This window comes from Mrakia frigida, assembly GCF_051309035.1.
Source record: "Mrakia frigida strain ATCC 22029 unplaced genomic scaffold BDY24scaffold_50, whole genome shotgun sequence".
NCBI lineage: Eukaryota > Fungi > Basidiomycota > Tremellomycetes > Cystofilobasidiales > Mrakiaceae > Mrakia > Mrakia frigida.
In genome coordinates, this window is record NW_027481231.1 from 1 (window position 1) to 21,905 (window position 21,905).

General features: G+C 54.4%; 6 protein-coding genes across 6 annotated transcripts; 2 read left to right on the top strand and 4 right to left on the bottom strand.

Moving 5' to 3' along the window:
- Positions 1–163: 163 nt before the first annotated feature.
- TMA46 (translation machinery-associated protein TMA46) lies at positions 164–3,790 on the bottom strand. The gene is made up of 11 exons (XM_076642460.1): positions 3,632–3,790; positions 3,514–3,531; positions 3,247–3,327; positions 2,610–2,730; positions 2,462–2,520; positions 2,011–2,208; positions 1,807–1,868; positions 1,671–1,697; positions 1,427–1,529; positions 1,175–1,339; positions 164–882 (listed from the first exon to the last, which is right to left on the bottom strand). Exons 1-11 carry the CDS (start codon positions 3,677–3,679, stop codon positions 607–609), a joined length of 1,158 nt encoding a protein of 385 aa, XP_076492309.1. The 5' UTR covers positions 3,680–3,790; the 3' UTR covers positions 164–606.
- A 1,337-nt stretch (positions 3,791–5,127) lies between these two features.
- Positions 5,128–7,291, bottom strand: BDY24DRAFT_404105 (uncharacterized protein). The gene is made up of 2 exons (XM_076642461.1): positions 5,337–7,291; positions 5,128–5,257 (listed from the first exon to the last, which is right to left on the bottom strand). The coding sequence occupies exon 1, from the start codon at positions 7,175–7,177 to the stop codon at positions 5,435–5,437; it is 1,743 nt and encodes a 580-aa protein (XP_076492310.1). The 5' UTR covers positions 7,178–7,291; the 3' UTR covers positions 5,128–5,257; positions 5,337–5,434.
- Positions 7,292–7,306: 15 nt separating this feature from the next.
- On the bottom strand, positions 7,307–11,659 carry BDY24DRAFT_404108 (uncharacterized protein). The gene is made up of 19 exons (XM_076642462.1): positions 11,186–11,659; positions 11,028–11,085; positions 10,823–10,936; positions 10,591–10,746; positions 10,500–10,508; positions 10,354–10,416; positions 10,212–10,276; positions 10,008–10,136; positions 9,814–9,939; positions 9,674–9,748; positions 9,519–9,609; positions 9,375–9,437; positions 9,277–9,289; positions 8,616–9,200; positions 8,217–8,545; positions 8,028–8,095; positions 7,809–7,955; positions 7,704–7,729; positions 7,307–7,626 (listed from the first exon to the last, which is right to left on the bottom strand). Exons 1-19 carry the CDS (start codon positions 11,639–11,641, stop codon positions 7,380–7,382), a joined length of 2,820 nt encoding a protein of 939 aa, XP_076492311.1. The 5' UTR covers positions 11,642–11,659; the 3' UTR covers positions 7,307–7,379.
- An 887-nt stretch (positions 11,660–12,546) lies between these two features.
- On the bottom strand, positions 12,547–16,578 carry NOG2 (putative GTPase NOG2). The gene is made up of 10 exons (XM_076642463.1): positions 16,553–16,578; positions 16,370–16,472; positions 16,027–16,191; positions 15,745–15,893; positions 15,425–15,563; positions 15,036–15,310; positions 14,244–14,486; positions 13,778–14,127; positions 13,175–13,683; positions 12,547–13,084 (listed from the first exon to the last, which is right to left on the bottom strand). The coding sequence occupies exons 2-10, from the start codon at positions 16,467–16,469 to the stop codon at positions 12,792–12,794; spliced, it is 2,223 nt and encodes a 740-aa protein (XP_076492312.1). The 5' UTR covers positions 16,470–16,472; positions 16,553–16,578; the 3' UTR covers positions 12,547–12,791.
- On the top strand, positions 16,473–17,522 carry BDY24DRAFT_404114 (uncharacterized protein). Its single transcript, XM_076642464.1, has 5 exons — positions 16,473–16,500; positions 16,578–16,808; positions 16,891–16,948; positions 17,079–17,177; positions 17,359–17,522. Exons 1-5 carry the CDS (start codon positions 16,480–16,482, stop codon positions 17,457–17,459), a joined length of 510 nt encoding a protein of 169 aa, XP_076492313.1. The 5' UTR covers positions 16,473–16,479; the 3' UTR covers positions 17,460–17,522.
- A 789-nt stretch (positions 17,523–18,311) lies between these two features.
- On the top strand, positions 18,312–21,831 carry BDY24DRAFT_404117 (uncharacterized protein). The gene is made up of 11 exons (XM_076642465.1): positions 18,312–18,490; positions 18,987–19,055; positions 19,316–19,381; positions 19,644–19,934; positions 20,139–20,339; positions 20,490–20,572; positions 20,651–20,750; positions 20,837–20,870; positions 20,948–21,017; positions 21,117–21,156; positions 21,288–21,831. Exons 1-11 carry the CDS (start codon positions 18,392–18,394, stop codon positions 21,423–21,425), a joined length of 1,191 nt encoding a protein of 396 aa, XP_076492314.1. The 5' UTR covers positions 18,312–18,391; the 3' UTR covers positions 21,426–21,831.
- Positions 21,832–21,905: the final 74 nt, after the last annotated feature.

A 21,905-nucleotide genomic window follows, 5' to 3' on the forward strand; every position in this document is an offset into this window, starting at 1 on the left:
TGGAACGTATTCCGGACGACCCTGAGAGATTCCTACATTCTGGGTTCGAGTTGGTGTATAGAGACGGGGCAATCCTTTGTTTCGGGCGAGAGAGGCTGGGAGAGGAGAGTTTCACCAAGCTGGGTCGTCAAATTTGATACCCACCATCTCTCGATAGTATTAATCTCGTTGCATTGCATAGTATACGACTCTGCAGAATTTCCACATGGTGAATTGTAGTTCGTCTATAGTAGCGCAGCGATGATGTTCGTCTATCGTTAAGCAGCAAAAGGCGGACCACCTTGCTCGACGTCGACTACAGCATCTCTCCTTCGCCGTCGCTGTTCAACGAACCTTCTCTGACTTTTCTATACTATCCGGATCATTCTACATAGCAAAAGGTCTCTAAGGATGTCAGACGAGGAGGAGAGAGGGAGGCTGAGGGGAGAAGCGTCGTGGTTTTCATTTCTCTCGTTCCGACGCGCGTCAAAACTACGAAGAAAGAGCAAGCACGATCGTAAAGAAAAGGGGGATTCGATAGAAAGAGAGTAACATGCAAGAGAAGATGAAGGGCAACGACAACGCAAAAGAAGAGATCCAAGAAACGAACACGAACTCCCGACGTTTTCAGCCCTCCACCACATCCTTCATCTTCCCACCATCTTCCTCCCCGTCCGCCTGCCCACTCAACGTCAGATCCTTCAACTTCTCCTCGACCTCTCCCTCCTGAGCTCCTGCCTCCTGCTCCTCCATCTCGGCCTCGTCGTCGTCGTCTCCGTAGTTCCCCTCGTTCGCCTCGGGCTCGCCGTTCTCGGAGTGACGCTCGTACTGGTCGAGATCGACCTCGTCCTCTCCGTTGTCCTCTCCGTCCTCGTCCTTGAACCAGTCGGGGTTGAAGGTGAACTGGGAGAAAAAGAGGGAAGGAAGAGGAGTCAGCGTCGATTCGAAGCGAGGCGAGGCGAGTCCTTTGTTCAGCAGTCTAGAATGAGAGAGAGGGCGAAATTGCAGCAGCACCATCGATGTTGTCTCTCTCTTACTCAGCTGTCTCCATCTTCCCAACCGGCGAACGAAACGCATCGAGAACTTCGGTGCTCGACGCGTCTCTTCGTCCGTCCCTCCTTGTCCCCACGATCCACCCTCCCTCCTTCCCTCCCACATCCATTCCAATCCCCGATAGAGATGTTCCTGAGCTCACCAAATCCCTTCCACTCATCCCCGTCAACTTTCCACCCTGAGCGGCGGCTCCCTTGAGCTTGTTCTGAACCTCCTCCTCGGCGGTCTTCTTGTCGACTCGAGTCTTCTTCCAGACGGCGAACGATTCCTCCGTGACGGGGGTGAGGTTCTTTCCGAGTTTGTGTCGCTGAGGTAAAAGGGGTGAAGGAAGGAGAAGGAGGGACCGGGTCAGAAACAGAGGCGAGAGAGGTGCGAAGAAGCAGCAGGTACTGACCTCGCTCTCCAAGAACTCCTCCAACGTGATGACCTGAAGCTTGGCGGCAGCCTCTTTCTTCTTCTTCTCCGAGTTGAGAACGAAACCTGGAGGAAGGGCGTGTCTGTTGGAAGCGAAAGTCGAGCGAAGGGAGGGAGGAGGTCAGCTTCAGCTCTTCGAGTCGAACGCGTCGGTCTTCTCGCTTCGAGTTCGAAAGAAAACTCGAGGTGGAGATGTGCGAAAGACAGGTAGGATGAGGACAAACCGGTAGAAGCACTCGTCTCCGTTGGGGCTGAGGGAGGCAAGGAGGGTACGAGAGGGGAAGGTCAGCTCGAATGTCGAAGCTCATCAGCTGTCGTCCTCCTTCGCCGACTCGACGAGATGAAAGGCAGAAGACTCACCAAACCCAGAACCATCCGTAAGATCCCTTCTCGACAGCCTCGATGAAATGCTTGCAGACAATCTAACCAAAATCATCCAACGAGGAAAACGAAGGTCAGCTCTCTGTCCTCTCCTTCCCTTTCTCTTCCTCCTCCCCCTTCTCCCTCCCGATCCAGCTCCACCCCACCTCGTCTCAGACCAAAAAGACCCGTCTTCCTACTCACATCCGTAGTGGTCTTGGGGTTCCCGTACTTGGAGAGCACGACCTTTGCGAGTTTCTCGTCGTCCCAGGTGTCCATGGTATCCTTGGTCTTGTCGTTGGGATCGACGGCTCCAGGGTTGGCGGCGGTTCCTCGATCGTCGGCGTAGAGGTTTCGCTTCTCGACTCGTCGACCAATGTCCTTGTCGTGGGAGAATTTACACTGCGAGAGAAGGAAGCGGGAAGAGAGGAGAGGAGGGTGGGGAGGGAGGTGTGAGTTGGGCACTTCGGGTGCGAGGGAGGATGCGAGCTTGATTGAGAGGGCGCGAGCAGTGGTGATGGAAGCGGAGCTCTCCTTGGACACTCTCTACGAGAAAAGAGGTTAAGGTAGCTCCTTCCTCTTCTACCACCTCCAGCTCCTCCTCCTTGCGACCCGTCGAGCTCGAAACCGAGACCGAACCGAAGCTCAAACTCACCTTCTGAGCCTTCTCACAGAATCCAGCCTTGTAGTACTGGCAGAGAACGGTCTTGGGATCTGTTACCGAACCATCGACGAACGGTCAGTGTCCGTCTTCACTCCCTGCTCGTCTGCGTCGAACGTAAGAAAGGATCGCTCGAACTCACCAACTCCGAACGCGACCTTCTGAGCCTGGAGCGGTTTGTTGAGAGCGGCATCAGCCTTGGCGAGTTTGATGGCGTCCTCTCGAGCCTTCTTCTCGGCGGCTCGCTGTTCTTCTTTACGGAGCTGAGAGGAGGAGACGAAGGGAAAGAAAGGCAAGGGAGAGTCAGGGTTAGGGTTCGGGAGGGGACGAGAGAGACGTGAGGTGTAGTGGGTCGGGTTGGGTCGAGGAGGTGAGGAAGAAGCAAAAGAAAGAGTAGTAGCTCGAGGGTATGGTGTAGGAGAGACACGACGAGCGGGAGCAAAGGAGGAGTTGACATCGTAGGGGGACCAGCTCGACGCTCTTTGAGCTCCTGCGACCCAGGAAGTGTAGCAGCGTCTTCGTGAGAGTTCTACGATGTCTCTCTCTCGCCATCAAACTGCCACACTCGTCTGAAGGCCAGCTCTTCGTCAGCTCGCTCCCTTCCCTCCTCAAGCTCAACTCGTCCTTCCCTCCCTTCCTCTGTTGCCAGTCCATCTGCAACCCTCCAAGGTACGCTCCCTTAGACCTTTTTCTCCTACCAGCCTCCCTTCTCCAACTCTCCTTTCCCTCGTTTTAAATGAAACAGTAACGAAAAGAAACCGAAGAGATCGCCGACTTACATCCTCTGGTGCTTTGCCCTTCCTGGAAGCGGCCTCCTTCATCTGAGCGACCGTGTTCTGAACCTTGGCAGATTTGTTTTTCTGATAAGATTTTCAAATTGTTGTTGGTTTTCCCATTAGACGAGGAGGAGTCACAAGGAGAGAGGGAGCGAAGGAGCGAAGGAGCGAGGAGAGGGGAGGAGGAGAGGAGGGGAGGAGGGAAGGAGAGAAGAGAAAGATGGTCAGCTAGGGAAGGAAACGAAGGAGGACAAAGAGGACTGGACTAACGTTCTTCATACCGAAGGTCTGTTTAGGAACGAGTCGTTAACAAAGTATAAGGAAGAGCGAGTCAGCTCAAACTTGAAAGCGAAGGAAGGAAGGAAGGAGAGACGGCCGAGGAGCTCACCTTGTCGACGGTGGGAGCCTTCTGGGCCTTTCCTTGCTTGGGTGGCATGGCGAGAGTAGAATTCCTTAGTAGTGAGTAAGAAGGTGGTGGTGGTGGTGCAAGGAGAAGAGAAGAGAGAGTGTGGGTGTGTGTCCGTCCAAGGGGTTGTTGGCGTTGAGGGAGAAGGGAAAGAGACGAAGGAGAGAGCGAAAGTCTCGCGAGCAGACGAGGGCGGAGATTCAAAATCTTGAAGAGAAAAGTGACGTCGAGATGGATTTCCCTAGGGATTCGGTCGGTGCAAAAGAGGGAAGGTGGTGATAACTTGAGATGTACGAGGAGTGAAAAATCTCGATGGGAAAAAAGGAGGCGTGAAAAGAGGTTTCGTTGGGCTCGTGTCGTTCAAACTCCTCCTCCCTCCTTTCATCCCCATCCCTCCCTTCTTCTCCCCTTCTCGAACTATCGTCTCAACGCTCACAGTTCCCTCTCAGCTCTTATCGAAATGATCTCTCTCTGCTCCTGCAACGGGACTCGGGAGATTTGGATAGCTCATCTCCTCCCCTGTGCTCAGAAATCTTCTTGCGAAGAGCCCTGACTGTGGGTAGGGAAGAGGTTGATGATGGTCGAATCTTGCAGGATTTAACGCAACGCGTCTCTGTCCGATTCTTCGCTGTGCTCTGTTTCCTCGCAGGTCTCTCTCTGATCAATGGAAGCGGCGTGCTTGTTGTCGCTTTCTGTTTGCGACGACGCGTCTTGGTTGTCCCAGAACCTCTCGCAGCCTCTCTCCCGTCGACTGAGTATAACTCCCGATGTATTAATCTACATATCGGACCTAGACCGTATAGTTGAGAAAAAGGGAGTACTGGCGGAGGACGAGAAGAAAGGAGAATCGAAGGACGGCGACGCGTTCGGTCGGGACAGCTTCACCTTGAGCGATGGCAAACAATCTCTTGATCTGGTCTACTGAGTTGAACGCTACGGTACTAGTCACAGTAGTCATTTTCAAAGAAGTCGGAAGGAAAACGACGTGAGAGAAAGAGAAGAGACAAACAGCGTGAAGCAACCGAACTAGTGTCGAGTCAGAGCAGCCAACGACATACTTTCTCTCCTGCTCTATTACCGCAGTGTAGGAAAGGCATTATGATTCGTAAGGAATGGTTACTAAGCTAAGACTAACCAAGAAAGAGAACTAAACTAAGGGAAAGCACGACGCGTCGACTCGACTCGACGAGACGAACCGAGAACGCTTTGGGAGCGAGCGAGCAAGCAAGAAAGAAGCGAGTCCGAGCGGGGTAAAGTCGACGAGGAAGAACGAGACGATCCGTGGAAGCGAGGAAGACGAGGGTGGGTTGGTGGGGAGAACGATCGACGAACGATCCGAAGCTCCCTTTCGTTTGTTTTGTTTTGGGGTTTGAGGTAAAGGAGAGACAGATTAAGGTCTCGAGAGCTAGCTCAAGAAGAGGAGAAGGAGGTGGAGGCGGGTGTGCGATGCGAGGACGAGGAGAGACACGACGGCACGACGAGAGAGAACGGAGACGTGACTGGAAAAGGAAGAAGAGGGGAAGGGAAGAGGGAGTCAGTCAAGGTTCGAGGATAGAGATTAGAGAGTAAGGAAGCTATCGCGGGGTCTGGGGACCGACGAGGTGTGACCTGAAAAAGAGGAGGGGAGAGTCGAGGTCAGTCGCGTCGCGGCTCGTTTTGATTCGGACCTCGTCCTCGGTGCACTTACGCTTCCTGCATCTCATCGAACGAAGCCAAGAAGAAGCCCAAAGTCAGCACTCCGTCGACCTTCCTCCAACGAGGGATATATCAGCCAAAACTCACTCGCTAGACCCTCTTCCTCTTGACCTCTCTCCTCTCCTCGACTTCAACGACGACCCCCTCAGACCCTCCCACCGTCTCCATAGCCTCACCCACCACCTTTTCCCATCCCCTCTCCATCTCTTCCAGAAGCACTCTCCGTTCTCCACCCTCTCCTCCTCCGGCACCGGCACTCCTCTCCCTCTCCCGTCCAAGTCCAGCCTCGACATCCTTCGCTCCAAACTCAGCGTCGTGCATCCCTCCTCGTGCGATGTCCGAGAAGCAAGGTGGAGGTGGAGTAGGGAGGCTGGTGCTGATGCTGGTGGTTGAGTCCGAGGAAGAGGAGGTCGCGGAGGAAGAAGAGGAAGAAGCGTCTGTGGAGACGGAGGCGGATGAGCAGGCTCGAGGTCGGTTTCGGCGGAGGGGATCTTGCCAGTGCGAGGTAGAGCTGTTGGGTTGGGTGGTTGTGGTTGAGCGAGATCGAGATCGTGATTGTGGTCGTGATCGTGAGTGTGAGTCGGAAGAGGAGGTGGAAGTGGAAGTTTTGGCGTCTGCGAGAGGAAGGAAGCAACAGGAGAGGAGAGGAGACGAGGTTCGAACGCTCGTGGGGAGGACGAGAAGGAAGAGGAGCTCACCTCGAACGAAGTGCCCCTTAGGACCTCTGGGCTGATACAAGTACGTCGAGTTGACCTTCTCTTCTCCTCCGTGTCCATCCTGTTCCTCGTCGTGTTCGTCAACCTCCTCCTTGACCTTCACCGCACCGCCGCCAGCACTCTTCCTTCTCTTCTTTGCTCCACCACCCCCAGCAGCAACACTCTTCTTCTTCCTCGTCTTCTTGACTGGCGAGGACGAGCTTTTTCGTTCGTCGTTGTCCGAGTCAGAGTTGTCGGACGAGAGGTCGGATGAGGGAGAGGATGGTTGTCGTCGAGTCGGTTCGGAGGGATTTGGTGGGCAGTGACGTCTTCGAGGGAGGATGGGATCTCGGTAGAGGATTGTGGGAGTAAAATTTGGTGAGGGTGGTGGTGAGGGCGATGCTGGTTTGGTGATTTCGAGTGGGACCTGGGGAGGAGGAGGAGGAGGAGGAGAAGAAGGAACGAGAGTCGATTCATACCCCTGCTTCTTCTTTCCCTTCCCCAACCTCGCTGACGAGCGAACCTTCCTCTGTCCACCTCCAGCAGCAGCAGCAGCGAGTCTTGCTCGTTCGGCGGGTCCAGGTCTTCGTTGACGAACGGGAGGAGGAGGAAGAGGGAGAGGGGTGGCGGAGAAGGAGGAGACTTTGGTTGCTTCGAGTTCGAGGTCCGCTCCTTCTTCGAGTTCTGGGATTTCTGCTATGGTGGAGAGGGTGAATCCTGAAGAGGTCGCAGGAGGCGGAGGAGGTGGGGAGGGTGCGAGTTCTTGTCGTGTTGCTGCTAGAGGTCGTTCCTGACCCTTCGTCGTTCTCGCCGTCTTGCTTCCTTCTTCCCTCCTCTCCTCCTCTTCCGCCTCCTCCTCTTCTTCCTCTTCCACCTCCTGCTCTACGACGGCCGAAGCAGACCTCTTCAACGGAAGCTTCATATCCTCCGTCCTGAGAGGTTTGACGATTCCTTGAAAGAAGAGAGCTTCAGGAGGAGAAGCGGTCGAGGAGGGAGGCGAGAGCGAAGGAGGAGTCGAGGGAAGTGACGAAGCAGCGGCTTCCCTCGTCTTCTGCTTGGAGAGAGTTCGTTTAGAGATCAAGACGGGAGGGATCACTCTCTGAGACTCGAGGTAGAGGGCGAGCGGGATGGGTGCCATCTTTTTTGGACGGAGGGGAGAGGGTGGTGGACTGAGGAAACAGAATGAGCTTCGCCCGTTTCGAGGGCTGACTGAATTCACAATTTGCTTCCGTCCGTCCGCCCTTGTTCCTCCTTCTCGCAGACAAAACGCAGACAAGAAGATTTCCAATACTATGCTATGCAATCCAATTCCAAACGACCAAACGATTCTCTTCCCTCGCTCAAAACAGTGCGACTCCATCTCCCCTCTTCCCTCCTCCTCCACTCGCCACGACCTTCCCATCGAACCCAAACGCGTCTCCCTCGACGGCAATCCAGTCTCGATCCCTCACATCCTTCGACGAGCTCTTGAATCCAAGGAGCTTCTCTAGGTTGGTGGAGACGAGGGCGAGAGCTTTTTGAGGCGTGAGGGAAGGAGAACCGAGGAGAGTCCAGCCAGCGTCGAACCGAGTGTTTCGAGCGGACCAGCTGAGAGAGAGAGGGAGAAGAGGAGGTTCGTCAGGTTGGGATGAGGTTGGAAGTAGGGCGGAGATATCAAGACGTACGACTCATCGATGCCGAGACCGACGAGCTAAGGAAGAAAGATATGGCTCGAGTCAGCAACGGGAACGAAAGAACGGACCAACGAACGACGCGACTTCGAAACTCACCACTCCAGCGGAAATCAATGCCTCGACGGGGGTCTGTTCGGTGAGAGGAGGTCCAGCGAGGTGCCTCTTCTTGTCCCACGTAGCGGGAATTGATCGAGAAGGAGTGAGGATGACTCCTATGTCGGCAGCGGCGAGCTCGTCGGCGAGCTGAAGAAAGAAGTAATCAAGGGAGCGTGAGATTTGGGATCGAGGCGAGATGACGACAGAAGAGAGACTGACAAGGTGAGCTTCAGTTCCTCCTGAAATGGTCATCTTGATGCTCTTGCCAGTTTCGAATTCGATCTCGGCTGCGAAGGGGAGAGGAGGAAGAGAGAGAGGAGGGGTCGTCAGTTCCAGTGTCGAAGGACGCGTCTCTTTTCCACCTCTTCCAACCAAACTGAACGACGAGAGAATTGAAAGAGCACTCACACTTGAGGAGAATCAACCTCGCAATGATGTCGGCCTTGTGAGTCTCGATAACGACGGGCAACTCTCCAGCGGCAACCTTCTTCCACCAAGCTCCCTCGTCGGCCGTCTTCCCCTTCAGCAGCTTCCTGAGCACTCCGATCTGAGTCGAAATCGACAGATCCAGTCCGTAGCCATGTCCAATTGTGAGATGAACGGCGGTGGCTTCTTGAAGGATGGCGTTGGGAGAGAGAGGGTTGGAGGCTCGAGGGGAGAAGGCGAAGGAGAGACCGTGGATGAACGCAGACGAGGGAGCGGTGACAGCTTTGGTGACTCCGAACTTGGCAGCGATGCTGGTCGATGAAGCGAAGAAGAAGTGTCAAGGAGAGAATGAAGAGGAAGAAAGGGATGAATCGAACTCACAGCGCGTCCTTCGTTCCAAACGAAGCTCCATCAGCCGCCCGAATCAGCTCGTCCTTCAACACATCTGCAACTCCGAACGCCAGTCCCTCCCCGACGTATCCATCCTGGGTCGACTCCTCCTGAACGATCTCGACCAATCCCAAAGGACTTCCGTACGAGAGCAATCCAGGAATCAACGCTCCTCCCTTCAAATCGACGACTTCCAACCCCTTCATCGACTCGAACTCCTCCAAGCACTTCTTCCCCAAACAGACCACCTTCCCTCCCTCCACCACAACCACTCCGACCTCCTCACTTCCCTCTCCAGCGAACCTCTCCTCGACGTCGTCTCCGTCCGAGAGGTAGACGTGGGAGACGTTGGTAAAGATGAGGTCGTTGACGACCTTCTTCTCGATGAGTTCGGCGTAAGGAGGATCTCCTCGAGTCTGCTTGTGAATGTCAGCCTCGTTTCCGAAGGAGGGAGGGGTGGGAGCGACTTGGTACTTTGAGGGTTTCGAAGGGTTGAGGTGAGGGGAGGTAAGTTGGGGGATTCCGTCGATGTAGACTTGAGTAGGCGTGGTTCCGAGGGTGAGGGGGTGAGAATCCCTGTGGGAGTAGATAAGTAGGTCAGAAAGAGGTCGTTCGATAAGATGATGTAAAGGAGAGAGGTGAGGAGACGAACCAGACGACGACGTCTTCAAGGGAGAGGAGAGGAGAGAAGATCAATCAGAGCAAGATAGCAAGACGCGACAGGGTGCGAGACGAAAGAAAAAGACTCACCAGCATCGTAAGCAGCTCGCAGGTATCCGATTCGGTGATCCATTCCGAGAGCCTTCGCAGGAGCTGATCGACGAAGAAACGAAGCGCAAGACGCGTTGGTTTGGAGAGCTCTCGAACGAAGGGGAGGAAGCGCTGGAGACTCACTCGACGTGACCGATGCGAGAGCCAAGCTCGTGTTGAGTCCATAGTAGTTCGCTTGAGCGGCCTCAAAGACGAGGTACCTAGAGTCGAGAACCTGGTAAGGAAGGAAGAGGCTGGTCAGCTCGACGTCGAAGAGAGAGGACGAGGAAGAGACGTACAGGGTGATCGCTCTTCATGGCAACAGGGATACCAGCCTCAGAGAGAATCTTAGCAGCGAACTCTGACCCTCGGGACTGTAGGAGAGAGAGTGGGATCAGTACTTGCTTCAGAAGCTCGGCCGTTCGTTGGAAAGACTCACCGCTTCTCTCTTGTAGTTCTTGTTCGTGGCGAAGATCGCAGCGGTAGGGATCCTTCCCCAAGCTTTCTTAAGCAGGTCGGGAACGAGGTACGCCTCGTGGGCGTGGTGAACGGCGGCGATGGGGAACTGAGCGAGAAACGAAGAGGTGTGAGCTCGACGTGAGAAGAAAGCGGGAGAGAAGCAGAGAGACTGACCTTGAACTCGTTCGTGAGCCTGATCAGTTGATCAAAGTCTACGGTCTCGTAGCAGTGCACGTTCACTCTGACTTTCCCTCTCAGGACGTCGGCGAGAGCTTCCCATTCAAGGTCTTCGGGGAACGGGTCCTGATCGCAGCGAAGAGCAGAAAGAGAGGTCAGCTCTGGATTCAGTGTAGCTTGAGGACATAAGAGGCAACGAACCTTATTGAGCTGTCCGACTTTGCACCACTCGTCTTGCTTGTTTCGAAGCTTGGTGGCGGAGGCATCTGCGGGAGGCGGCGGACGCAAAAAGGGTCAGCAAGCGGCAGGGAGGAAGAGAGGACGAGCAGATCGCAAAACTCACAAGCCTTCCTGAACGAGTACGCCTGGTCGAAACGGTTGTCGCCATAGACTCCGTGGATGTTCTCTGTAAGAAAGGAAGAGATTCGGCGGTCAAAGTGACGCGTCAGGAGAAGGAAAGAAGAGACAGAGAACGAAGGGGAAGCTCACCTCCACAAGCTATAACAGGTCGAAAGTAAAAAAAAAAAAATGCCAGCGTCAGCAAGGCTGGATACAAGCTAGAGTAGCTGTTTCGACTTGCCATGCTTCATGTGCCGTTCGAATCCAGTCCTCCTGATGCCTCCTGCCTCGTCGATCACGAACGGATTCTCAAGAACCATAGACGAAGGAGTGTTCTCGGCGGTCTGTCGAGGTTTGATGACGAAGGCTTGACCTCCGATGTTATTGGCGCTACCAGCTGAGAAGAACCAAAAGCAGAAGGAGACCGTCAGACGAACGTCCTGAGAAGAAGAAGGTGAGGAACGAGAACGAACGAAGAATGAGGGCAGTCGTCAACCCTCCAGCGATGGAGAGGTTGTAAGCAGCGTCGTGAGTGTTGAGACCATCGAGCGAGCGAAGGAAGGGAAGAATGGGAGCCTTGATGGAGTCTGAGGGTCGTGAAGGGAGAGAGAAGAGAAGAGGATGAGAACGGTGAGGTCGACGAGGAGATGAAGGAGAGACGAAGAAAACCATGCTCACTGGTGTCCTCAGAACCATCCAACTCAGGAAGAGATCCAACCCCGAGATGTGAGTGCATCTGTGAATGACAGAGATACCAGCACACGATCAGAGACAGAGACGCGTCCTTCGAGCAAACGAGGGAGAGAAGGAAGGATGAAGGAAAGAGTCGAGCTCACATCTACGATTCCTGGTGTGACCCAGCTTCCACCGAGGTTGATCTCCTCCACATCTTTTCCGCCTCCCATAGTCTTCAAAAGCTCCTCCTTGGATCTTCCGATGGACTTGATGAGCCCGTTCTCGAGCAAGATGGATCCTCCGTAGATGACCTCCTCTCCTCCCTCGTTTCCCGTCCAGAGGGTTCCGTTGATAAGCAAGAACGAACCTGTTCCTTTGACGAATCGATCGGATACAGTTCTCTGTCCCATAGAGAGAGCAGGAGAAGGACGTTGAAGAGAGGCGCATTCGTCGAGACCGTGCTGGAGGAAGGACGGAGGAGGAGGAGGGAAGAGGGTCGAGAGAGGGTTGGGAACGAGAGGAAGGAGCAGGAGAAGAGGGAGGTAAGGGAGCCACTTAGGAGTCGAAGGAGAAGGATGATAAGATTCTGAGCGAGAGAAGGGAGAAGGGAGACCCATGGTTCAGAGAAGGCTGGGTGAGGGTTGGGAGAAAAGAAGGGAGGAAGAGAAAACAGGAGCAGATGGGTCGAGCTCGCGCCGTCGGCTCCCCCGCCGTGCTTCCTTGACAACCAGGAAGTTATTTTTTTAAAGAGTTCACGATATCCTCGTATGCGAAAAGTAGTGGGGGAATTTTTGAAGTCGAAGTTTTCCAACGCTTCGCTCATCCCCGTCGAGCTTCTTTGAAGCTGCCGCGTCGTTGGACTTCTCTTCGAGTCTGGTGCTCTCCCCTCCTTGAAGTTGATGGCTAACGCCCTTCGTATGTTTCGTGCCTTCCAGAAGTGAACTTCGACGTCTCTTATCCCTCTGCGTTGCTCTGCGGCCATTTTCTCTACCAGACGCCTCGAAGTCGACTCGCCCAGAACGCTTTGTTTTTTACAGCTCTCCTTGTCATGCTGCATTCCTCGCTCCGTGTAAAGTAAGAAAGACTCATCCCTTCTTTCCGTTCAAAGTCTGGTGGGTCTCCGGTGGAGCTCGAAGATCGCATTGCGGTTTGGGTCGATACTTTTTGCGACGCGTCGGTGCATCTTCCTTCGCCGGCAGTCTTCATCTCCTCCCGCTCTCTTCTCACTTTACCAAGCCGATCTTCAGCAGAAAGGTGGACCAAAAATAACGAGACCGTCGAGAATGAGTTGCAGCGGAGGAGTTGAAAGCGACCGTGCAGCTCGAGTCGGGTGGAGGACGCGTCGAAGGGTCCGCCAACTTTGGAGGTCCGGAGACGCTGCTACGTCGAAAACTGCAGCTAAATTCCTTCTTGCTTCTCGGTGGGCATCATTCATTAAGGCTTGGATGCATTAGAGGAGAGAGAGGGTCGTCGAAGTCCTGAGACCGCACTTCTTCCCGTGCTTCCGCGCTCAAAGCGCCAGGATGCGAGAGATCTATAGTCATAACGATCCATGAAAGAGAAAAACAATGCTAGAAGAGAAACCAAGACTGCTGAAAAACGAAACTAGCCTACAACCGAAGGCGCAAGAAAAGAGACGAGACGCGGCGCGTCGCGACCCTCTCTCCTCCCTCCCTCCCTCCACCACCCCGAGAACGAACGAAAGGCAGGAAACAGCGACGAAGAAGATGAAAGGAGGAGGAACATAGTAGGGAAAAAGAAAAGAGTTTACTTCTTCTTCTTCCCTCCATTTCCAGCAGCCTTGCGTCGCCCTGATGTCGGCCCTCCCCTTTTGCCAGCACGAGCCCTCCCGACGTCGGCAGCAGCCTTCTGCTCCTTCCTGTTGGCCTTGTCCTGGTTCTTGTTCTTGACGTTGGCGTGGGTGTAGTAGGTCTCGGCCTTCTTCTTGTTGGTCGTGACTCGCTTCTCCTTCGTAGGTCGCTCGTCCTGCTCCGACTCCTCCTCCTCGTCGGACTCCTCGACCTCTCCTCGAGATCGTTTCGGGGACTTGTTGGGTCGAACTGGTAGATGAAAAGAAGGAGACGCGTTCAGTTTCACAGGTCTCAACGGGGGAGAAGGAGGAACGAAGGAAGGAAAGTCGCCAAACTCACCAGACTCCTCGTCGTCTCCCTCAACAGCTCGTCCCTTCCCCTTGTCCTTCTTCGAAGGTCCACCTCCAACAACATCGTCCCAAGCAAGCTCCTCGTCGTCCTCCTCGTCCTCATCCTCGCTCTCGCTGTACTCCTCGTCAACCTCGGCGTACATGCCCTCGTCGTCCTCCTCAGGGATGGCGACCTCCTCCTCGGGTTCCGAATCGACCTCGTCCTCGAGCCTTCGAGCGTCATCGGGGAAGAACTTGTTGGTGACGACGATCTTTCGAATGGGTTGCTCGACTCCCTTGACCTTCTGGGAACCGAGGAGGGACTGGATGGGGTCGGAGGGGTCGAAGAACGCGTCTCCTTCGTCTTCCTCGACGGGAAGGGTGGAGGTGGAAGCTTCGGGTTGAGTGGCGGTGGTGGTTTCGGTGGTGGAAGGGAGAGTGGCTCCGGGGAGGGAGACGAGGAGGGGCTGGGGAACTTCCTTGACCTCCTTTTCGGGAGGAGGAGCGAAGAAGGGGATCCTGAAGAAAGAGAGGGAAGCGAAGTGTCAGTTCTCGTCTTCGTTTCGTCTCGACACCAATGACATCCCAAACGAAAAGAGAAAGTAATACTCACTTTCCTCGAATCCAATCGTTCAAGACCATCTTAGCAGCAGCCTCCAAACTAGGCTCTCCTCCCTTGAGCAGCTTTCCGGACTTCCTAGCGATGGTCCCCAACAGCTCATCGGCAGCAGCAGCTCCGTGCCAGCCTCCCTCCTTGTGCTCGACTCCGTAGGTCCTCTCGAGGTACTCTCCTCGAACTCGCTCGAGAAGAGCTGGGATGTGCTCGGTGGGGGTGGCGAGGTTCTCGACTCGAACGACTCCCTTGAGGACGGTAGCGGTGTCGGAATCCTTGGAGGAGACGGGAACGATTCCGGGGCAATCGATGAGGTAGATTCGTCGCATGAGAGTGATGTATTGCCAGACCTGATGAAAGAAGAAGAGAGGGCGAGAGTCAGCGACGACGAACGAAGAAGGACGAGGGTTGAAGGAACGCGTCGAAGCGTCGAAGTCGACTGAAAGAAAGGGAAGATCGAGCTCACCTTGGTCTCTCCGGGGATAGGAGCAACGGTGCAGACCTTCTTCTTCTTGAGGGTGTTGATGATGCTCGACTTTCCGACGTTGGGGTATCCGATGAATCCGACCGAGATCTGCTTCTTGTCCGAGTGAAGGACGGAGAACTGTCGAAGAAGCTGGATGAGGGATCCCTTTCCGAAGGAGTTGTTGATGGAAGCGTGGAAAGCGAGGGTAGGGGCGAGCTTGGAGAGGTGCTTGACCCATCGAGCCTGAGAGCGGGAAGAAGGGGAGAAGAAGTCAGTACAGCGAAGGGATGAACGACGCGGCCAGAACGAAAACGAGAGGAAGCGAGAGAAAGATGGAGAAAGAGGAAGGGGAAGAAAAAGCTAGGAAAGAGGTATAGAAAGAATGTTTGTTCTGATAGAAAAGTCGCTCGCTGAGGAATCCCACGAAAGGAACGAGAATCGAACTCTACTCTACAACAAGAACGTTCGCACCCACTCCCGGTACCCCTCACTCGATCTCCAAGACGGTGAACGAGCTTTTGAGTCCACCAACTCCATAACGGAGTCGATGGATGGGGCGAGTTAGAAACCCTCTCCGTGAAGAGAGGGGAACCAGGTAGGAGCAGGGGTATAGTCTTCCACGGCCGTAACAGATCTCCGAGGCGTAGGGGTATCAACGACCCTCTCTCGTAAGAGAGAGGATCGAAGAAGTGCTGGAGAACTTGACTTGGGCGTGGGGCAGAAATCGAAGGGAAAGAGAAGAAAAAAGACGAAACGAAACGAGACGAGACGGAGAAGGGACGATGAACTGACGGTAACCCAGGTAGGGACGAGATCGACCTTGTTGAGGACAAACACGACTCCCTTGTGAGCCTTCTCCTTCTTGAGGAAGTCGAGGACGGGCTTGCACATGGTTCCCATAGGGTCTCGAGCGTCGAGGACGTGAACGACGACGTCGGAGGAATCGAGGACCTTGTAGAGCTCTCCCCAAATTCGTCGAGAGGTTCCCTTGGCGTAGATTCGCTCTCGGGCGGCTTCTCGAGGGTCGTTGGGATCGGCGGCGACGAAGAGCTTGTCGGTGGAAGGATCTGAGGAAGCGAAAGTGAGGGGAGGTGGAGGTGAAGGGGAAGGAATAGGTCAGCGAACGGAGAAGGTAAATTCCAGTTGAGAGGGAACCGAGAAGAAGATGATGCTAAACGTACCGACTCCCTCAGCGATATCGTCTCGAACAGGGATGCTTCCCAACTCCTCGAACGATCCGACGTCGAGAGTAGGCTTCTTCCTCTGGGCCTTGGATCCGAAGGTGTCCTTGAAAGGCTCGGTCTCGACGATGTGAGGTCGCTAGAACGGAGGAACGGGGAACCAAGAGAGGTGGGGAGGAGTCGAGAGTCAGCACGGGAGCTCGAATCGGAGCGAACGACGCGTAATGCACAAGAGAGGAAGGAGAAGGTTTTGGGTTGAACGACGCGAGCTCGTTGGGAACGAAGCTCGTGAAGGAGTCGGAGAGGAAGAAGAAGCTCACCTTTCCCTCTGATCCCTTTCCCTCGTGCTCGAGCAACGACATGGGAAGCTTGTTCCTCTTGAGGAGAACGGAGTAAGGGTCCGAGACGTGAGAAGCGAGGGAGGTTCGGAAGTGGTCGAGAGCGGATTGAGAGATCACTCGGGTGTTTCCTGGAGGAGTGAGAAGAGAGCAAAAGACGTAGAGAGGTCAGTTAGGAAGATGCGATGCTAGATATGGATGATCAGAAACAGGAAAGGCTCGAAAGCAAAGGTGGAAGGAGAAAGAAAGAAAGAAAGGACTTACCGAACCACCTCTTGTCAGCTCTGACCCTTCCAGGAGGAGCGTCCTCCTCTCCCTTCTGGAAAGCAGCCTGCTCCGTGATCTTTCCGTCTCGATCCCTGATGGCCTTTCCTCCGTTGAGAAGTTTCTTCTTTCGAGCTCCAGCGGCAGAGACGTAGAAATTCTCTCCTGTGAAAGAGGGACGAACCAAACGAAAAGACAGAGCAGGAGGAGGGAGGAAGAAGGGAAGTTTGAATCAGCTCGTGCTCTACCAACAAAGCTCTTTTTCATCTCGTTCAAGCTGGGGAGCTCACGAAGAGACTCCCTGGTGTACGATGGTAAGAAGTAGAAAGGTGTGTGGACTTACCCTTGACCCTCTTCAAGGTGAACTCTCCCTTCTCTCCTCCTCTCTTCTTCTTGGTTCCCTCGACTCCCGTCTTCGCTGAGCTAGGTTTGCTAGGAGCCATGATCTGGGAAATGCAAAAAGTGAAGGCGTGGGTCAGTAGATGTTCGTACTACGTTGAGCTAGGGGCAAAGAAGAAGTGCTCACGTTTGCTGGCTTTGGTGGTTTGAAGCTCAACAAAAAAGAAGCGAAGGGTTCGCTCAGAAATCCTTTCGACGCCCAGTTTCGAGGACCCCTCCTCCCTCCTCCCTCCTCCTCCTCCTCCTCTCAAGCCTTCAACTCCCATCCCTCTCTCTTTCTCTCTGTCTCTAAATCTACAGACCAGCGAAACCCTCTTGCAACCATGCCTACTTTCGTCAATCATCCCAACCTCTTCTTCCTGAGGAACCCTGTCCGATGGCTCGTCAGTGTTTTCAGCCCCGGCCTTCCTTCCGAGCTCACTCGACTCTGATCTGATCTCATCCACGCTCTTCCTCCTTCCTCAGCGAGTGTCCTTCATCGAATATCCAGTCTACTCGTGGTCCGTCGCAATCGGAGGAACAGGTCAGTCCTCTCCTTCCATCCTGCCTGAAATCTCCATCTCGCTCTCCGGTCCATCTCTCTCTCTCTTCTCTTCGCACCCTCAGAGCTGACCCAGGTTCTTCACTCTCGTTCAAAACCGTTGATATCACAGCCGAGGTCGCCTACTTCGGTGAACCAGCCTTCCAGTACATGATGGGATGGAACGACGAACGAAGACTCTTCAAAGACGGAGCTCCTGCCGTCTACCCAGGTGAGGGTCCTGCGTCCCTTCTCCCCCCCTCTCTTTCTTGTGGTCTATGGGAAAAAGACGTTCGGGCATGGACGAGGGAGTTCAGGCCGTTCAGTAAATCAGACACATACAAAGGAGAAGACGAGGATGAAGCTGACCTCGAGCTCGTTCTTCCACCTCTCTTCCCCTCCCCTGCTCTCAGTGCCCGACCGACCTCGAAAACCGGTGGATCCAAAGTACGACGATCCAGTAGGACCCGTGACTACGGCTATCAACGCTGCGAGAGCTCCCGCTACGGCCTGAAGGAGGTTGGAGAGGTCGAACGGGGAGGAGAGGAGACGGTTGATGATAATGACTTTCACGGCATCTGCTGAGGGTCGCGGATCAAGTAAGGGAACCTTGAGGTCAGAGATAAGAGGTTAGAGATGTGCTTGACCGGAGTTGGGGGGAAGGGGGGAGAGAGAGGGAGGGGAGAGACGCGTCGGGTCGACAACGAGTTGGCTTCGGCGTTCCTCCTTCGACTTGCTCTGCCTTCAGACGCACCTCGAGCTATCAGTCTGATCTTGAAGCTCGTACTACGTTCGTAGAGTCTCAACAAGTTCGAGCTCGAAACTCGATTTGCTTTGACGGTCTCGCTCGCTCTGGTTCAAACGCGTCGTTGGGTTCATCCCTCCTTCACTCTTTGAAAGCCTCGGGGTCTCGCTGCTCTTCTCGAGGGATCCGTAGATAGTAGCCTATGTCGTGCGACGACTTTGGGTCTCAGGAGGGGACGAAAAGAGCGCAACAAAGACGAGGACGCGTCGTCGATTTCGACCGGTCGAAAGCAGAGCCTCGTTTCCTGTGGCTTACGGATAGACATCTCCGGGGTCTTTCAAGACTTTCAGGACGGAGCGAGTAGATCGCAGCTTTGATCTCCAAATTGGAAAAAGAGGAGAAGCAAGAATGGCACAACAACAGCGTCGATTTCGTGCGCACCCGCCGTCCTCGCCCTGTCTGCCTCCCAGCTGTCCTGTCTTTCATTTTTTGGACCTCTCCTTTCCTCATCTTCCGGCTTCGTATCTCAGCTGATAAAATGAAGGTTTTACTCGCCTTCTATACTCGTCGATGATTCAGTAGGCGCAGTCCAAGCCCAACCCCAACGAAAGAGCGAGCGCCGATTCTTCCCTCTCACCTCCCTCCCTCCCTCCTTCCTTCCCCTTCCCCTTCCCTCCTCCCGTTTTCTCTTCTTTCTCAAGATGGTCGCCACTCAGCGAACTTCGTCGTCGGTTGTCGAGGAGGCTCAGACGGACATGACCCACACTGATTCTGCTCAGTTCATCGTCCCCAACTTCACGGTGAGCTTCCCTCTCTCTTCCTCTTCTCCTCCTTCCCTCCCTCCGGTTAGCTTCGAAACCGAGAGAGATCGCTGACTTCTCGTCGCTTCGTTCCTTTCCTCCAGGTCAAGCAGTTGCTGGGTGCCATTCCGTGAGCTTCTTTCTCCTCCAACACCTCGCTACAAAACACGTTCTCTTCCCTTGAAGTCGAGGGAGAGAACTCGAGGGAGCGACGACCCTCCTCCCGACTTGGCATCTCGAGCTCACCTCATTGGCGCTGACTTTTGTCCCTTGCTTGATCTCAGTGCGGAATGCTTCGAGCGATCGGCCCTTCATTCGAGTCTCTACATGTACGTCTCGATTTATTATCTTTGCGGACTCATTGGGGACGAAGACGAGGGAAGGGGGAGGAAGAGTTCATTTCCCTCGCCCTCCTCCCGAGCGACTTCTCCAGCGTTCCATTCTGACCTCGCTTTTTTTGCATCCCTGATTAATTGGCCTGAATTACAGCGTCCAGGATGTCGTCCTCCTCTCCATCATCGTCTACGCCGCTACCTACATCCCTTCCGTCGTCGAAGCAGCGTTCGTTCCCTTCTCTTCCCTCCGTCGTTCCACAATCTTGCGTTCTATGTTTTGTCCGACCTTTCAACGGATCGGAACTCTTCCTTGCGAGTACTGATCGATCCTCTACATCCTTCTCGCCTCCGTTCGAACAGTGCGCTGCCTCACTTCGGAGCCAAGGTCAGTCCCGTCTCTCTGTTTTCAGAAAAGGGAAGACCGAGGTCGCAAAGTCAGAAGAGTTGACGCGTTCTCGTTCCTCCCACTCCTCGCCTTTTCCACTTCCAGCTCCTCTCTTTCGCTCTCTGGAACACCTACTGGTTTTGGTCTGGTCTCGTCGGTACCGGATTGTGGGTCATTGCTCACGAGTGTGGTCGTAAGTAGCCCTTCCCTCGCGTCTCCCCGTTCCCTCCTTTCTCTCTTTCTCCATTCCTCGTCGATGACCTGCGCATATACTAACTTTCCACCTCTTCCTCCCAACCTCACAAATCTCCTCAAACAGACCAGGCCTTCTCGACTTCGAAGGTGCGACCTTCCGTTCCCCAGCCAGTCTCGAAACGCGTCTGACGAACTCTCGTTCTCCCCTTTCCTCCCCTTTCTTCTTTCTCGCCCTCAGACCATCAACAACGCCGTCGGATGGGTCATCCACTCTGCTCTCGGAGTTCCCTACCACTCCTGGAGGATCTCTCACGGTCGACACCACGCTGCTACCGGTCACATCGCTCGAGACGAGGTCTTCGTTCCCAGGTCGAGGGATCAGTTGAAGTACCCCAAGTTCGACGAGAACAAGGAGGACATCGAGGGACTCAACGTCGCCAAGGAGCGACAGCTCGAGCTTGCTGAGGCTATCGGAGATGCTCCTCTCTTCGTGCTCGTCAACTTGCTGTCCCAGCAGCTTCTCGGGTACGTCTCTGCCTTTTCTCGACGCGGGTTTCCAATGCATCGATCGCCATCTCGCTCGACCTCCTTCTGACCTTCTTCGGTCCTTGATATTTTTATCTACTTCCTTTCGAATTGTTCAGTTGGGTGAGTGCCTCTTCCTTCCGTTCGATTCAACAAACTCGAATCCCTCACGCTGACCACCCTCCTCCTTCCCTTTCGCTTATTTCAGCCCATGTACCTCATCAGGAACGCATCTGGACAGAAGACCTACCCCAAGTTCACCAACCACTTCAACCCTGACTCCGTCATCTTCGACAAGCGACACCGAAACCAGATCATCGCGTCCGACGTTGGAATCGCTCTTCTCTTCGCTGCTCTTGGAACCTGGACTCACTACCGATCCTTCGCCGAGGTCGCCACCTACTACCTTGTGAGTCTTCACTTCCTTCCAAATGAATTTGCCCCGAGAATCGCCGGCAGCAGCAGGATTCAGAGCAGAAATCGAACCTTCTTCGACCTCTTGCGCCCGCTTTCTCAACGAAGATCGCGCTGACATACCCTTCTATCTCACCTTCAACAGGTTCCCTACCTCTGGGTCAACCATTGGCTCGTTAGCATCACCTTCCTCCAGCACACCGACCCTTTCCTTCCTCACTACTCGAAGTGAGTTCTTCTCTTCGTCTCTCGTCCGACCTCCTTCGGTTTACTCAACCTGATCGACCTCTCTTCCTTGCTATCCAGCTCCCTCTGGACTTTCCCTCGAGGAGCTTTGGCCACCATCGACAGGAACTGCCTCGGATTTATCGGGCCCGTTCTTCTTCACGGAATCTGCGAGACTCACGTTCGTCCTTGACCTGTCTTTCCCTGCTCGAATCCGATCCCATTCGAGTACTGACCTCCCTCTATCTCTTGTTTCTCGACCCCTAGGTCTCACACCACATCTCCTCCAAGATCCCTCACTGTTCGTCCTCGCTTTCTCTCGTCGCCGCCTTCTTCGTTCCGCTGACATCGATTCGCCCGTTTCCTTCGCCTTTTCAGACAACGCTTGGAAGGCTACCGACGCACTCAAGGAGTTCCTTGGACCTCACTACCAGAAGAGGGACGACAAGTGAGTGTTATTTTCCTCACTCAGAAGCCAACGACGCGTCTCGATTTTTCTTCGCACCAGACGACTGACCGGGCCACTTCCTCTTCCCGCATCTGTTAGCTTCATCGCTGCTCTCTACAGGACCTACCGAGACTGCAGGGCATGTCCGATTTCTCTCTCAATCCTTCGAGCGGGCTCAGTCGAAGCGAGCCACTCGTTGGACGCGTCGGTTCATCTCCGCCCAGACCTCCTCAAGCTGACTGTTTCTCTTGTCTCCTTTGCTTCTTACAGTTCGTCGACGAGGGACTCGAGGTCGTCTTCTTCAAGAACGCCAGTGGAGTCGCTCAGATGAAGGGCAAGTTCGAGGGAGGAAGCGTGAGCGACTCGGGAGTCGACATGAGCGCGGACGGCAAGGCTAAGACCAACTAGGTTTTCTCTCCTCCTTCGCTCACCTTAAATTCTCCTCTGCTTTCGATCCCTTGCTTATTCCTTGCTCATCTCCCTCCCACTCCTCCTCTTTCTTGCTTACTCTTCGTTGTCCGTAGACCTCTCCGTTTTCGCGCCTTGGTGCTCGTTCTTTGCTCCTCGTCACGTCTCTTTCCACCCCTCATTCATTTTGGCTTTGCTTCACTCTTTGGCTGCAACTGCTCTCTTTCCTTTAGTTTCGCTCGTTCACTTAGGTTTGAGTCTGAGAAGGGAGGGGAGGCGGTTCGATTGAAACGAGACGAAGTCGAGGGTCGGTCGAACCTCGACGCTCTCCGTTCCTCCTCCACCCCTCCCTTCGCTTCCTCTCTTTTACGATCTTTTGCTTTGCGATTCAACGACCTCTCTTTGATCCCTCTCCGAAAGCCTAACGCTCTTCAACTCGAGCTTCATCAAAGATCGAAGGTGTTAGAACTCAACGTGTCC